The 17,751-nt window shown below is 38.5% G+C and overlaps 1 protein-coding gene across 1 annotated transcript; it reads right to left on the bottom strand.

Annotated features, from left to right (window-relative positions):
• Nucleotides 1–14,536: 14,536 nt before the first annotated feature.
• On the bottom strand, nt 14,537–15,978 carry CXCL6 (C-X-C motif chemokine ligand 6). The gene is made up of 4 exons (XM_066384754.1): nt 15,693–15,978; nt 15,392–15,533; nt 15,213–15,292; nt 14,537–14,858 (listed from the first exon to the last, which is right to left on the bottom strand). The coding sequence occupies exons 1-4, from the start codon at nt 15,811–15,813 to the stop codon at nt 14,818–14,820; spliced, it is 384 nt and encodes a 127-aa protein (XP_066240851.1). The 5' UTR covers nt 15,814–15,978; the 3' UTR covers nt 14,537–14,817.
• Nucleotides 15,979–17,751: the final 1,773 nt, after the last annotated feature.

The following is a 17,751-nucleotide window of genomic DNA, read 5'->3' as shown; positions in this document are numbered from 1 at the left end:
TGCTCTTCTGATGTTTTTTATACACAACCCTTCAAAGCCAGTAAAGAGAAAGAAGATAAGAGCAGGGGAAGTGAGAGTATGTGGTGACGTATGGATAAGGGCGGTCAAGTTGTGCCCAACCCAGATAAGCAACAGGCAAACCAATGTTCCTGCTAAATTCATTTTATTTATTACATCACACCTCCACTCTTTAAAAAATATATAAAATACACACACACACACACACACACACACACACACACACACACACACACACAACATGAATTTATTACTTTACAGTTACGGAGGTTAGAAGTCCAAAATCAGTTTCACTGGGCTGAAAGCAAGGTGTCAGCAAGGCTGGTTCTTCCATAGACACTGAAGGGAGAAACTACTTCCTGGCCTTCCCAGCTTCTCAGACCACTTGCATTCGTTGGCCCATGGCCCCTTCCTTCATCTTTACAGCACATCACTCTAACCTTTGTTGCTATCGTCATATCTCTATTCTTTGACTATGACCTTTTAGCCTCCCCCCTTTTTTTGACAGTGAATGCAAATTATTTATTTTTTTAATTCTTTTTTTATAAATTTTTTTTTATAAATAAATTTTTATTAATTTTAATGGAGTGACATCAATAAATCAGGGTACATATATTCAAAAAAAACATGTCCAGGTTATCTTGTCATTCCATTATGTTGCATACCCATCACCCAAAGTCAGATTGTTCTCTGTCACCCTCTATCTAGTTTTCTTTGTGCCCCTCCCCCTCTCCCTTCTTCCCTCTCCCCCCTCCCATCACCATCACACTCTTGTCCATGTCTCTTGGTCCCGTTTCTATGTCCCACCAATGTATGGAATCATTGTTATCAAGATCCCACCATTTTGCTGTAAATGAACCAATGTCATCATTTCTTATGGCTGAGTAGTATACTATAGTGTATATGTGCCACATCTTCTTTATCCAGTCTTCTTTTTTTTTTTTTTATAGTGATTAAGGCCTTTAAGCAAACTCTTGGCCATTACAGCAAGAATCCACAAAAGAGTAGTGTCCTTAACATGTTCACCAAGTCCAAGTTCGCACCCACACCATTCCAAATCCCTGCAAATGCAACACAACCCCAGTTCGGTCCGTTAGGAGCTGTCACAAGGAGCAGGAGTCCAGGAAAAGTCCACATCTAGGAAAAGTCCACATGGCACTGGAATTGTTGTCATAATTCTATACTTTGCATCTCACGTCCAAGTCCCAATGACTGCCGCTTCTAGCTGGTAATGATTCAGATAGACTGGAAAAGCCGTCTGCAGCATGTGTGGAGATGGAGCTTCTGTTCTCCTCTGCCTGGAGAGATGAGTCCAGGTTGCTTTTCCCTGGAGCTCTGCGACTGTGGCATGGTAAAGAGAACCTTGGGATTCACTAAGCTGGGTGGCAAAGGTAAATTCATAATAGGAGTTGGCAAAGGGAGAAAGAGAGCTCTAAATTAGGAGTAGGTTCCAGCCTGAAATATGAGTGGGGCATTGAGGTAGGAGGAATAAAGGAAACACTATATATTAAACAAAGCAGCAGAAAATAGGACTATCAATACCCACAACAGAGATCTTTGAGGGAAGAATAAAAAACCTGACTATTCAGGAAAAACATAGTTAAGTGGCCCTTGTGCAAGTGAGATCAGTTTACCTGCTTCTTGGAAGAAATACCCTAGTCTCATCCACAGTGTCATAGATGGGGGCTGACGGCCCTGGGCACCTTCAGCCTTCAGTGGCAAACCCCAGCATTCTGGGCAAGGTTAGGTCATAGGTGGCTGGAGCAGGGCTGGAAGAGACTGAACCCTCCCTTAGAGGAGTGAGGGGGAATCTTACCTTCCAGTGTCTCTTTTTTCTCACAGCAAAGGCATGTAAGCCTGGCAGGCTTTAGCTCAATGACCTTCCTATTCACTATTGAAGCAGGACCTAGATGGCATCCTATGAGACCCCCTTGGGGTGTTGGAGCCTTTAAGGGTGTATCCTAAAAGCTGGTAGTTCCCCTGATCTCTATTGGGCTTTTTCTGCCTCTTGGTACCTTAAAAGCCATGCTCAGAAGATCTCGCTGAGGGGTTTGAGAATCCCCATCCACCTATATAAACCTTTTCCGTATATCTGGAGCTATTTGGAAAAAGACAAAACAGTGTTATTAGCTGGATCAAATAAAAGAAGGTAAAAGTTTGCCAGAGAAAAAGATTTGGCATCTCCTCCTGTTCATTAGCATTCAAAAGAAATTTAAAAATTTTTAAGTAAAAAGCATGATATGGTAGACCTGTAGGAGTTCCAGGATATGACTCCCCCTTTTAAATTTTTTTAAATTGACCTTAAAATATTTGCTGGGTACACTTTAATAATACCTTGACTTTAACAATACCCATAATTTGAAAGTTTGACAAAATACAGTAAATGCTTTTGCTACATATGCAGGAGCGTTGTCAGTTTAACCAGTTTAGAAAATCCAGTAATAGAAAAATGTATACAGACAATGAGCTATAACATGCTTAGCAGCCTCTCCTGTTTTTATTACTATAAATCCAGAATAGGTATCCACTGTAACGTGGACATAGGACTGTTTGCCAAATGAAGGTATATGAGTAACATCCATTTGCCAAAGTTGTCCTGGTAAGGGTCCTTGAGGGTTAACTCCAAATGAAGGGACAGATTGTAGTATAGGACCCCTTGGACAGGATTTCCCAATCTGCCATGCTGCTTCCCGAGAAAGTTGAAGCTGTTTACACCGGGCTGCAGCGTTCTGGTGATTAGCCTCCCTTTTATAAGGACCCCTGTGATTACGTGGGATAATCCAAGATAATCTCCCCATTTAAAAATCCTTAGTTTAGTCACATCTGCAACACCCCTTCTGCTATATAAGGTAACATATGCACAAATTCTGAGATTAGGATATGGACACCTTTGGGTCACCCCCTCACCTCAATATCTATCCCTCTTACACATATTTAACACCCACTTAGGTAAAAACAAGACTGAAATATTACATATAATTTCTTTGCATAATTATGGAATATGCCCTGCCTTTCCTATAATGTAATTTATATAAGGCCTGATGGATACTTTATGAACACCTGAAACATAAATATGTGAGCTTTTGGAAAGAAAATGATCTTCCTTTTCCAGTTGCCTAGAAAAACAGATATTCCTATGTTGATTGTTGCTAAATGTTGGGATTCTTTTGGAGTATGTGGATAAAATGAGTCAATTATTATCAAAGCTTCACTTTGCATATTAGTTATCAGTTTTTTGTCTTCAAAATGTATTATTTTATTGTAATTTTATTCAGAAAGTGAAAGAAAACTCATCTTTTGTGTTAAAAAAAACTACTTGTTTTTACTGTCTGAATATACCTTAAAAAGCAAGACCCAGCATTGTTATATTTCCTTTTCTTTTTAATCTAACAGAGAAATATATAATTTATTGCAACAATTTCATATACTATAGCTGTATGTGGAATAAAACCTGCAAGTTTCTGTATTATTACTTGACATTCTCATTCTATGGTGGTAACCATTGGTAATAATTTGGTCTTAGTGTTCTCTTCTATCTGTATTTTTATATACATATACATAGAGATATAGAGATATACACGGAACACATGGAGCTATGCATATATACATAGAGGTAGAGATAGATCTTTTTATATAAATGAGATCATTATACAGCTTTTATCCTTCAAAAATATGTCTTCAGCATCCTTTCACAGTACCTTAATGTAGTTTTGCACATTCTTTTATATATATATATGTATGTATATATATATATATATATATATATATATATATATATATATATATATATATATAGCAAGAGGACAGAGACAGAGAGAGGGACAGTTAGGGACAGAAAGACAGGAAGAGAGAGAGATGAGAAGCATCAGTTCTTCATTGTGGCTCCTTAGTTGTTCATTGATTGCTTTCTCCTATGTGCCTTGACCGGGGTGGGGGGAGGGGAGGCTACAGAAGAGCTAATTACCTCTTGCTCAAGCCAGCGACCTTGGGCTCAAGCTGGTGAGCCCTTGCTCAGACTCGTGACCTTGAGGTTTTGATCCTGAGTCCTCCGAGTCCCAGTCCCACACTCTAGCTACTGTATCACCTCTCGGTCAGGCTGCTTCGTTCTTTTTAAAAGTTATGTGACATTCTATGGCAATGACAATCATTGTCCAACTTATGTCTAATTGGTGACTTCAAGGGTATTTCCAGTTTTGTGCCATACAAATTGCAATAAGATCTTCATTTCTCATTTTTTTTACCCTAATTAAGGATTTTGATCACAAACTCTACTTGATATAGACAACCCCCCACAGAGATTCTGAGGAGGACTTACACATTACAGACAGGCTTGTAGATCTTGTATGGATCTCTGTGCCATCTCTAAGACTTGCTTCCTCTACTAGACTATACACTTTTGAAAGTAGAGGCATGTCCAAGGTTTCTTTGAATGCCTCATGTATCTTTTAGTGTGTAGGGTAATGCAATAAACAGTGGGTCCTAAATAGTGCTAGTGAATATTCAATGAATATGTGTCACAGGAAAGAATGTTTCTCTTTTGCTTTCTGACCAGCTACAATTCTCAAACAAAACTTCACATGGCCCAAAGTATCTGTGCTATAAAAGGTGATTTGGAAGGCTAGGCATAAAGAATAAGGTTCTGACCACAACTTGCCTTCCTCTTAAAACTGTATACAAACTTTATATAATATTTAAACTTCCCATTTTCTTCTTGGTTAATTTTTATATCTTTAAAGTTCTAGAAAAAGATCTCAAAATATTAAATATATAAAATTACTTTTTATCAAGGGATGATTATAGTAATTACTATTCTAAGCTTTTTGGAAAAAAAGCTTTTAAGCCAATTTTTCTTGTTTATCAGTTATAACTACTGATTTAAGTTCTTAGTCCTTGTATTTCAATGTATTCTGCATCCCATTTGCTTTCTACTAATAACTTACAGTTTAGCAGTAGAACTTGTTAAATTAAAATGATTTTTCACTTCTCCCAAACTATGAATTCATAGTTTGAGAAATAAGTTTAAGGAAATCTTAAGCTGAAAATTAATATCCTTCTAGGAACTGAGATGTGGAGTGAATTGGGGAATCTCACAGAAAATGGAGGAAGGAAAGCAAACTTCCTTCTAGGGCTTCCTGTGTGATGACTTTATAGCCTTTCGCCATCACTGAGATTGATATACTGTTCATTTTCAAATATGATTTTTTTATTCAAACATAAGTTCAAAACCATTTTGAGAGATATAAAGGGTTTTAACACTATTCATAGCATCTTTCTTTTTCTCTCCCTAACAACCCTCATGGTATACAATATTTATTGCCTTCACTGGTCTAACACACACAATCCAAATTTCTTTCCTCATTTGTTAGTAGGATTACTCAAAAGTTCCTAATCCTTTAGGGGAAACAATATGAAAAGTCTTTTGAAATAATGATGCTGTTTGAGTTCGTCGGTACCAGGAAAGAAGAACATATGCAACACAGCATCATCAAGTCATTGTCTTAATCAACAGTTGTGTTTTGTCACAAAAGTCACATTGTCAGCAAGGTTCATGAGACAGTGTTAACACAGTTCTTGAGTCACTAAAATTTTGCAGGCTTATTAGTCAGCATTTGAGGTAAATAAATTCTTTCTCATTTTCATTTACTTAATAAAGTTTGATTAAGTATTTACTATGTTCCTGGCATTATAAAATTCTCTTCCTTGTGTGATTTAGTCATTTAACTATTCCTATTTAGAAGGTGAAACCCCAGCCTGATTAGGTGGTGGCGCAGTGGATAGAGAGTCGGACTGGGATGCGGAGGACCCAGATTCGAAACCCCAAGGTCACTGGCTTGAGCATGAGTTCATCTGGTTCGAGCAAAAAAAGGCTCACCAGCTTGAGTCCAGGGTAGCTGGTTTGAGCAAGGTGTTACTCGGTCTACTGTAGCCCCCCCACTCAAGGCACATATGAGAAAGCAATCAGTGAACAACTAAGGTGTTGCAAGGAATTGATGCTTCTCATCTTCTCATCTCTCTCCCTTCCTGTCTGTCCCTATCTGTCCCTCTCTCTGTTTCTGTCACACAATAATAATAATAATAATAATAATAATAAAAAGGCGAAACCCCAATTATTTGTGCAAATTTGTGGAGTATAAGTACTAATCTAATATTATTGTAATTTACTTAATTTTCTTTGAAAGTCTTGAATAGAAACAATACAGACACTGAAAAACTGATTGTACAAAATTTTAAAATCATTATTCAATCAAAAGAAGTTAGCTTTGAAAATTATAACTTAAATAAATGCTAGAATATAAGTATCAGAGGTTCTAGTTCTTGGGTTTAAAAATAACTTGACAGCTTTTTCATTAATATTACATAGTCACGCTGGTGGTTTTTTTGTTCTTTTCTTCGTGGTTTTTATTGGGGGGGAGAATGGTGGTAAATTACTTTATCTCTTTTGCCTTTAAGTCATTGTATAAGTAGCAGTGTCATTCAGGAAACTAACAAGTTTTCTAAAACTCAAAACAGAACTTACTTGTAAGCTATTTTTAACAGAAAATATCTAGAGACACTGGAGGACCAGTATCCATTAGAATTAAGACATAAATGAACTCTGCCTGAGATAGAATATTTTAAACTGACATCTCCCAAATGTAAGGAAAATAAGTAATCTCCTGCAAGTTAGTTATAAACATAATTGGTACAGAAAATCCTAAAGATAAAAATCTGGGTCAGTTTGTTAAAGCACTTTACAGAGATAGAGAGAGAGTCAGACAGGAATGGAGAGAGATGAGAAGCATCAATCATCAGTCTTTCGTTGCGACACCTTAGTTGTTCATTGATTGCTTTGTCATATGTGCCTTGACCGTGGGCCTTCAGCAGACTGAGTAACCCCTTGCTCGAGCCAGCGACCTTGGGTCCAAGCTGGTGAGCTTTGCTCAAACCAGATGAGCTCGCACTCAAGCTGGCGACCTCGGGGTCTCGAACCTGGGTCCTCTGCATCCCAGTCCGACGCTCTATCTACTGCACCACCGCCTGGTCAGGCTGTTAAAGCACTTTACTGAATAGATTGAAATGCTAGCCAACAAAAGATTCCCTATAAGTGCTGAAATCAAATGTTTTTTTGTATCACTCTGAGTTAACAAGAATGATCCAGGCCTCAGATAGCTGGGACTCGTTCCATTGAGGCTGCATACTGTGTGAAGGCGAAGAATGGGGTCGGGTGGAGGCGAGTGAGGAGGGCCAAGGAGTTGAAGGGGAAAATCTTTCTAGGTGCTATTTATTATACAGGATCACTGCAGTATTTTGCAGGCCTGAGAATTTTTATTTTAATTCTATGTTGATTAATATCATTTGTTGAACATCAATGCATGATGCTCTTCCTCTGATCTTTTTTGCTGTGTAACCAGCCAACTCCAAAGTTAATGGCTTATAACAACAGTTTATTATTTGTGGTAATTCTGTATGCTAATGAGAGGGCCTCCTGCTGTCATCTTGCCCGAGCTCACATAAGTGGGTGTAGTCACAAGGCATCCAAAATGGCTGAAAAGTCCAAAAGAGCTTCATTTCCATGAGAGTTGGTTGGTTGGTGCTGGCTAAGATCTCTGTTGGGACACATTGGTCCTCTTGCTCCTCCTCCTCTTTTAAGTAGCATCACTTTATTCCTCAGGAATAAATGAACAGTGCATGGGAAGAAGGAAGGAAAAAGGGATGCAGGGGGAGAGAAGGGAAGACAGGGAGGAGAAAAGGGAGTAAATAAGGGAAAAGAAGGAAGAAAAAAAAGAGGAAAGAAAAACAAAAGACAGGAGTCCTCCAGTCTCCATCCTTCCCCTTTCTTCCCTTTCCTCTTCTCTTCTGCCCTCCCCACCCTTGCCCTGGAAACCACGATGCACCTCCTAGATGCCTATTCAGCTTTATCTTTCTTCAGCTGTTGGAATTATGGCCACAGAAAGCTCACACTGAGGCCCTCTCTGGACATAACCCAAGGCCTAAAGAGACTGTCTCAGGCAGAGCTATGCCCATTCTCCAGAGGTTGCCCACATCTAAAGGCTGGTCAGTGGGAGGATATAGAGATTCCTCCTTTCTCACAATTTGGAAAAATTCTGAAAAGCCATCTCAGCTCCAGAGCTTCTCAATGAACCATCTGAATCTTTTGTCATAACAACTCTTCTTCTGCCCAATGCTGTTTCTGTACTTCCTGAAAGGTACACCTTTAGTGAAGGCACCTTGTTCTTCACTAAACTTCCTGCACACACATCTCTCTGAGTTTGGTTCTAGGGACTTCTACTTAAGACATGCTCTCTCCCTTTTAAAAAATCTAGTCTCAAACTAGACAGAGGGTGACGGAGGACAATCTGACTCTGGGTGAGGGGTATGCAACATAATTTAATGACAAGATAACCTAGACATGTTTTCTTTAAATATATGTACCCTGAATTATTAATGTCATCCCATTAACATTAATAAAAATTTATAAAAAAAAAATCTAGTCTCTTTTCATTCAGCTTTTAAAAAAAGTTTTGTCAAAAAAAATCTTTGAGTATATTATATGTTGCCAAAAGACTTTAATTTAGGCTGAAAGTGTCTCATCTTTGTAATCTTTGTACCATAAGAATCCTGCACAAGGTCCAGCATGTAACAGGTTTATCAAAAATGAGAGCAAATATATTGATATTTGAAGAAGTAATGTTTATAAGAAGGAAAAGACATTATACATTTTGTTAATGATACCACATCATTGATAAAACTGTAGCAGAATATGGATGCATTGATTTCAGAAGCTTTCTAAAAAAAGAATGATGGGAAAAAATTCTTAGAAGCACTAAAATTAATTATTTGCACATAGGTTGAAAGAAAATGGATACATCTGAAAAAAAAACTACTGAGTTCTCAATCTTCTCATTTGTCAAGGGAGTTTGAATTAAGAGATTTGGGAAAGGTATTAATATTCATCAAGCATCTACTTTATTATTGGATAAACAATAATTTTTTATCTAATAAAAAATTACTTTGTTTATTATAAGGATAGCTTTTAGTGCCTGACAGGTATTATTGTACTAATTTTGCAGGTGAGAAAACTAGGGATGGAGATGTTAAATAAATTGCCAAAGTCGCATAACTGAAAATGCTTAAAACTAGATTTGAAACACAGTTGCTCTGGCTTTTTACTGTACCACAAATTATATAGTATCATTGAGCTCTCTTGTTGAAACTGAATCAACTATTTTTCTCGATCCAATCTTAGAAGTGGGTCACAAACAATCATTGTATACTTAATGACAGTGTAAACACATCCATTAAGAATATAAATTTTTCAATGTTGGGGGGTGATTTTGCAACTTCTCAATATTTAAGAAACAAGATTCTACCCTTTGTAGAAACAAAATTTTACACCTAAATTCTAGGTCTTTCTATGGTATTATTTAATTCTATGTGTTTGAAGCCTGAACAATCTTTCTCAGGAATATATATTAATTTTGCTGACTAAAAGCCACCCAGACCATCAGTCAAAGTCAGCATCATGTGCCCCTGACTTCCGTGATTTAGTCAGGGAGGCAAATTGAAATCCCCAGGTACTCCTTCTGTCTGGTAAATTTCTCAATTTGTAGCATCCAGGAAGGACTTTTGAAGTTATATACAGCATGAGTTACTCACAGCAATTCTTTCCCTTATGAAAGAATTAAAGCTATGATAGAAAAACAAAGCCACTAGTTGTATTTATCATAGCTCTTGTCATACCTTCAGGAATTGAAGGATTATGTGAATGTGTCACGCCCAGAGGTAAGCAAGTAAGTCTGGTAGAATGAAAGACATTTCACATTGAAATTTTCTGGATTGGGGCAGTAACATAGAGTAAATTTGGGTTGACACATTCAATTTCCAGTGATTTAATATATGTGAGAGAGTTTTAGGTGGGTAACAAAGTGAAAATAGTATTTTGGGGTTTGTATGAGGAAAATATTAAGATATACATACATAGATTAATTTTTTCCAGATATGTTAGTCCTTGAGTTTGCAAGTAGCTGGATGAAAAATTAGTGAGTAGTAACTGTCATTGATGTTTTTGTATAGATTATATTTCAGTAATATACTGTAATTTTTTTCTTTATAGAATGGCCAATTATGGTATAAGTATGACAAATAGAATTGCAAGGATATTACAAATAGGTCTGATACTATGGTTTATGAACAAACTAAACTTATAAATCTTGCATTTAGGAAAAACAAGTATCTCGAATAACAATAAAGAAAAGTAAACCAGTAATGTTTATTACTTTGCAAAATGTACATTTCACCCACCCAAAGGGAATTTAATATGCTTTAATTTATTATTGTCAGGCACCTATTCAATGAGTATGTTGGGGCTTATCCAAAAAAAATCAGGCATTGTTTAAAACACTAAAATTTATAGCTTAAACATTTATGGCAATTTCGTCGGTTGTTTTTTTTTTTGTTGTTGTTGTTTTTTTTGGTATTTCCCCATGATTAATATAGAATTCATAAATTCAAAAAAAGGGTACTACTTAAGATAACAAAAATGACTTCAGAAATTTAATATATATTTTTAAAATCTGAGATATTTTATGCTATGTATGTACATTACTAAAAATATTGTCAGCAAACCCATCTCTTTGAATCTACTCTGGGTTTCTTCTTATATTTGTATTTATCTGTTACTGTGTGCATGTATATTACATATATGCTGATAAATAATAGAAAAACATGTATTAATTTAATTGATATTTTATGTATAATGAGAGGAAAAGATGTAGAATAATGGGTTACATATAAATATCCTAATAACATATACTAATATATGCAAACACATTTCCATATAAGCATATCTATTAATTCAATTGGAGTGTGTGTATATATGTATACTAATTGCATTAACTCTTTTTCTTTTTGTTTTGTTGCTTTTTCCTAAGAATGAGCTGTTTACATAAAATTGTTATTTCAATACTAATGAGAGAGTGGAATTGTTTAGCCCAGAGAATACATCTCTTTAAGCATCTACTATGGGCTAGATACTATCTTAGGAACTGAGACAAACATCATAAACATTGTCCCTGACATGATGGAGCTTACAGTGAGGTTGGAATAGACACTAAATGAATGACCACATATTAGAGTCTCTGTAGACTCTATAGCCATGTTGCTGACAAAATGTTATAAAGGTAAAAAATAAAGTTTAATAAGAGAATATAAAAAGGGCCTTCATGTGTTGAGAATAAGGATCAGGGAGGCCCTAAACAACAGGTAAACTGACCTCAAAGGAAGGCTGGGACTTAGCCAGGGTGGGTATTATAGGTTGAGTGAGCAGCATATATTACAGATCTTGTTGGATTACTTGTAGACAAGAAGGAGAATAAAGGGTAAAGAGATTACATTTATTTGACACTGACCATGAGCCAGGTTATTGATTTTAAGACATTGACAACCTGAGGTTCAGGATAATTTATTAATTCATTAAGCCAATTGTGTCAGGCATGGGAGATGCAAATGGAAATGAAATATGGTTGATGTTCTGGGAAAGATCTTAGTAGAGTAGGGTAAGGAAACCGTTAACCAGGTAAAGGTAATGCAATATTTGTTATTCAAATAAATTCAAATATCTAGAACAGGGGTCCCCAAACTATGGCCTGCGGGCCGCATGCGGCCCCCTGAGGCCATTTATCCGGCCCCCGCCGCACACCCGGAAGGGGCACCTCTTTCATTGGTGGTCAGTGAGAGGAGCATAGTTCCCATTGAAATACTGGTCAGTTTGTTGATTTAAATTTACTTGTTCTTTATTTTAAATATTGTATTCATTCCCATTTTGTTTTTTTACTTTAAAATATGTGTAGTGTGCATAGGCATTTGTTCATAGTTTTTTATAGTCCGGCCCTCCAACGGTCTGAGGGACAGTGAACTGGCCCCCTGTGTAAAAAGTTTGGGGACCCCTGCTTTAAGCTATTGATAGGTAACACTTCATTTCTGTTTGACTCCACTCCTGCGTTTGGCTTTCAGCATGTGTCTATTTTATTCTGATAAACTCAACTTGAATTAAATTTTCAAGGAAGATGTGGAAAGACACAAGGGTCTAAAGATCTTAAACTGCAAAACTAAAGTAAAATTACGTATATTAATAACAAAAACAGATGAAAAAATACCCCTATGAGATATTGTTTTTTTAAAATCATCAGAACCTTGAAGTCTTACCAGGAGAAAATAAAAAAGAGGATACTTGTCATATAGAGTAATTTAGGATCTACAAGATTTTTGAAGATTTAAAATATTAAAAGAGAAAAGCACCAAATTGGACATATACCAGAACAAACTAAGAAATTTACAGATAAATGAAACACAAATAAACATGAGTCTCTGAGACGCCAAGAAAGACAATCTTAGTAATTTCCCTGTCAGAAATTGTAGCACTATAGAAAGAAGTTTCAGCGCTCAGTTACCCTATGAGGAGGAGACACAGAGGAACAATTTACCAGCGCAATCAGAGATGCACTGAGTCAGATAGATACAGTCATGAGCACAAGACAAAATGAAATAATTTTGACAGGCTAGAGCAGGGGTCCCCAAACTACAGCCCGTGGGCCGCATGCGGCCCCCTGAGGCCATTTATCCGGCCCCCTTCTGGAAGGGGCACCTCTTTCATTGGTGGTCAGTGAGAGGAGCATAGTTCCCATTGAAATACTAGTCAGTTTATTGATTTAAATTTACTTGTTCTTTATTTTAAATATTGTATTTGTTCCTGTTTTGTTTTTTTACTTTAAAATAAGATATGTGCAGTGTGCATAGGGATTTGTTCATAGTTTTTTTTATAGTCCGGCCCTCCAACGGTCTGAGGGACAGTGAACTGGCCCCTTGTGTAAAAAGTTTGGGGACCCCTGATCTAGAAGATGCTATAACAACATCAAAACAGAAACCATAAATTCTGCTGGGAGTGTCAAGGAAAATTTATGCAGGAGGTATTGTTAGAGCTGAGTGCAGAAGGATGAATAAGCTTCCTCCTAGAGGCGGAAGAGGAAAAGCCCTTTCCAGGTAGAGGCCCTGGCAAATGCAAGACATGGGCCCAGGGAAGAACTAAGCACCTGACTGCAAACATAGGATGCAAAGTGAAGGTGAAGGTGCAACCAGGAGTCGGCTGAGCCTGAACATAATTTGCCATTTTTCACAACTTTTATTTCATGTCTAGGAAATAAAAAGCCAGTTGAGCATTGAAGATATGGAAGTCTTACCTATTTGTGTTTTCTAAAGACCCAGAGGCTATTGGTGCTATGAAGGGGTAATGGAAAGTCTGAACTAATGCAATGGCATTGGGAAACAAGGGTCCTCTCTGCTAGCCAGAAACAAACAGTTAATTTTCAAAATAAAGTAGAATTAAAGAAAAATACAATTTCATAACAGTATAAGAAGAAACATAAGTAAATTTTAAAATATTTTATTTTTTCCAAAGAATAAAAGTATTAGAAACTAATGAGACACAGAACTAAAAAGTGCAATTTTAATATAGTAAATGTGATACATCTATAATTCTTTATAACAAAATGGTCAAAACCTTAAAAAGATACAATATAAGGATTTACAAATCTTTGCAATGTTGTGTATTTTTTGAAAACTAAATGATAAGTTTATATTCAAATAGCTCAAATATATTTTCAAAACTTTCAGAGTACAGATCATTGTTAAATTTGTCTTACTTTTACAAAAACTAAAGGGATGTATTTCTGTAAAAACTAGCCATAAGGGCCTGACCAGGCAATGCGCAGTAGATAGAGTATCGGCCTGGGACACAGAGGACCCAGGTTTGAAACCCCGAGGTCACCAGCTTGAGAGTGGGATCATAGACATGACTCCATGGTCGCTGGCTTGAGCCCAAGGTTGCTGGGTTGAGCAAGGGGTCACTGGCTCAGTTGAAGCCCCCCAGATCAAGGCACATAAGAGAAAGCAGTCAACGAACAACTAAGGTGCCACAATGAAGAACTGATGCTTCCCATCTCTCCTCCTTCCTATCTGTCAGTATGTCTCTCTCTCATTAAACAAAAAAACGACCCCCAAAACAACAAAACTAGCCATAAGGAATGTACCTATTTCCCAGCTTCTTCACCCAAAGCAAATATTTAGTGACTAAAATAGTATTCATAATAAAAGTAGTTAATAAATACAATATAAAAATCAAAGTTTAATGAATAAGTCATGACATTATGCCATACTAAGAAGACATCAACTGTCTAAAATTATAGGAAAAGAATAAATATATTACTCCTTTTAGAACTTAAACATTTATAAATTCTAAATGAGGAAATATATTCTCCACTGATAGGGTATGCCTAGCTTTCTAATGTGATAAAACTTAAGTAGGATCCCAGGGTAAGAGTAAGGAAATTCTCTGAGATAGTCCTTAAGAAATAATACTAAAATAGTTACATGTGAAGAGTGGGGATAACGGTTTATCTTTATATATGATATTCACATATTAATGCCATAGCCTTTCCAATAACATTCTAGGGTACATATTCTAGAAATAAACTAGCCACCTGAAAGGGTAACAACCAGTGATTCTTGACATTATTTAGTCAATGGCCAAAGATTTCAATAGCATAGCAGATAAAACAGCAAATAAATAACAGTAAATACTATGTAAAATACTTCATAAGGTGAGCAGAAAGCTGAAAGGACAAGCATAGGTCCCTCATTCCATTCCATTCTCAAAGTGGGGAATTCATGACAAAACTGGGCTCACTGGAGAAAATTAATCCTTGCTTTCTGTCTTCACTGGGTCCAGAGATCCCCAGAAAACTGCTCTGCTGAAGAACTGGGCAGTTATTCCAATGCATGGTCCTTCTTAATCTTTCTGCTTTTCACTATTGAGAAAAAAAATTATATCAGTTTCACCAAATTTCCACTCTCTTTTATGTTACTTTTTAAAATACAAAGCTTAAACTCAATGAAAAGCAAGAGTGGACTCAAGGATTATATTCTCTCTATATATATTAGTCATGAGTTCTGTGTAACCACTTAAGCTATTACATGAAAGATTGGTGATAAAGATTTTTCCAGGACTTTTTGGAACAACTTTCTCTTTTCCTTTGAACAAGCTGTTTATTTTATGAATGGGTTGATACGTAGTAGCCAAACCTATGCAGGGAATAAGGACCTTGAAAAGGCTACATTCCAAAATTGATTTAAAAACCGCGAAGATCAAAATGTCAGGGTACCTGTCGATACTTGAATCATTTTCTTGACCACAGGGGCTTCCGGGTCCATACAGACTTGCCTTCCGTTTTTCATGGTGGCTCTGCAGAAAAGAGAGAGAGACAGAGATGAGCTCTTGAGCCGCAGGGGCTGACGACCCAGGCCGAGGTCACAGTGGACACCACAATGCACGAGGACTTACATTACTTCCACCCTGGGGCATTGCGGCCCTGCGGGGATCTTAACCATATTCCTGACCAGCTGGGGAGGAATCCGGGCTGTGATAGTTGTACACATGCAACGCAGCTCTATCTGGACTGCAGAAGGAGCAGAAAGAGAGACACCTGGGGCAGAAAGAGAGACACCGTTATAGGGCAGGTTGCTGGAAAAACTCTTCCCCAGCAGGCTTGTCCCGGGACACACCCGCCCCCGGGACTCTCGGCCGCTGCAGAGGCTTGGGCGCAGCGCGCTGCCGCGTGCATCCCGCAGGCTGTGGCTCTCACCGCTGGCCAGGGGCACCGGCGGCGTTAGCAGCAGCAACAGCAGCGCGAGCAGCGCGCACCGAGTTCCCGAAGGGCGCAGGACGCAGGCGACCAGGGCGGCGCAGCTGGACTGGAGACTCATAGCGGCGAAGCGGGCTCGGCAACAGGGCGCGGATTTAGGAAGGAGGAGGCGCGGAGATTTGAAACTCCGGAGCAGTGTGGAGTCCCCAAGCCCTGGGCATCCCTTATATTGGCAATCGCCTCCTCCCCCAGGGCAGTAAACTCAAGCTTTGGGATACTTGGGAAATTCCCTGGATCGAGCTGGTGGTAGAAGGGGGCGGGAGGGGGACGGTAAGAGGAGGGAGAGGGCAGTAGGAGTTGGAGAGGGGGGTGATTGGGAGGAGGGAGTGTCCTGGGCCCCTCTGCGGAGCACGTGGTAGCCTGGCCCCGCGGTGGATGGAGCCGCTGCTCCTGCTGGAGGTGAGCACCCAGGGAGATTTCATCTAATGGGCCAGCCAGGGCTACTGAAGACCAGCTTCTCCTGGGGAACAGAGCCCTCTAACAGGTGCTTCCACCTGAAGAGGAAGGCTGGAACCAAAGAAAAGGAGGGAGGAGTTGACTTTAGGAAAACGAATGATCATCCTTAATACTAATATATTATTAACAGGATATGTAAGCCATCATTAGAACTGCACTAAGCTGAAAGCCCTACCTCTTTTCCTTGCAGGTGGGTCATTCCAGGTTCCTCAAATTATTCTATTATTTGGCTTGCAGCCAGCGTTGGAAGCCAAGATATTATGATAAAAGTGTCTGTTTTCCCACTTTAAGTCAGTGTCAGAAAAAGGCTCCAAAATCAAGTCTGCTTACTGGCAATTCTGAACTTGTTGTTCAGCAAGCATACTGCCCTCATGATGATGCCTTGCTTTCACTGTTTATTACACCGTTGTGTTGAAAGCGGTCTGTCCTTGGTTGGAGGTATGATGGGGTGGGGGTAGTGCAGGTTAAAGCAATGCCAGGGAGACCCAGCCTGCTCTAACTATGGCTCCTCAGCCAGGTGTGTCACTGACCCACTTTGGAGACGCTGTGGAGGGCGATGGATTTGAGGGGATCATCGGGAAGTTTTTTGTAGAGATTTGAAACAATTTGGCAGCAAAACAGCACTGAACTCTGGCTTTAATCAAACGACTTCATGGGAAGGAAGGGTCACTCATACACACCAGTTTCTGGAATCATTTGACTTGATGATTAATAATGTGTCCTAGCAGACCTACCCTGACTGGAGTGAGCCCAGCGCTGTACCCTGAATTTGAGGGGTGAGGTAGCTTCAGTTTCCTCTCCCTTTCCTTTCTATCTCTGATATCTTTGGAAGTAGTTAGAACACCAGAGTTTAATGGCAGGACTTTTACAAGTCTAAATCTGCGGCATGCATAGCTATGATGCTGGAATAGCACATTCGCTTTCTTTCATGAAAATCTAACTAGATACTCTCTTAAATTGTTCTCAAGAACTTTGACCTCACAGTAGGTCAGCAAGGGCAATTAGTAAACATAATGTCAAGTGGAAACCAGCCATGAAACAAAATTCTTTTCCTTGTCCCCCATGACCCTGGAGAATTTTATTAACTTCTCCACTCATCCTCCTTGTCAGGATATCGCCTCTATTGGGGAGTAAGGGGGGGGGTGTCATAGACCTTTTAGATCATTTAGTCTGGAAAGAAATTTACAAAACTCTCTAGTTGAGGAAGGCTGAGAAGTTTGGTGTCATTTTGTGGGAAGCTAAACGGGAAGATCTCTCTCCTGAACAGCTAGCTTCCTGATACCATCGGCATCATACCTGACTCAGCTAATGACCTCCTTCATCCTTTGGGGAGTGGCAATCTGGGAAAAGAGCCTGCAGATTTATCATATTGACATTTTAGAGATTACCATGCATCTAAAGACAAAAGGTAAACCTCACTAATGTGGGTAAGACAAGACTGCAAACATGTGACTAAAAACCTTGGACAATTAAATTCCACTTAACCACAGGAAATAAACCAGAGTATAATAAGACTTTGTGAGAAAAAGTTTGGTGACATAGG

Source organism: Saccopteryx leptura, chromosome 5, assembly GCF_036850995.1.
Source record: "Saccopteryx leptura isolate mSacLep1 chromosome 5, mSacLep1_pri_phased_curated, whole genome shotgun sequence".
Taxonomy (NCBI): Eukaryota; Metazoa; Chordata; class Mammalia; order Chiroptera; family Emballonuridae; genus Saccopteryx; species Saccopteryx leptura.
This window is presented reverse-complemented; position numbering and strand designations above follow the sequence as displayed.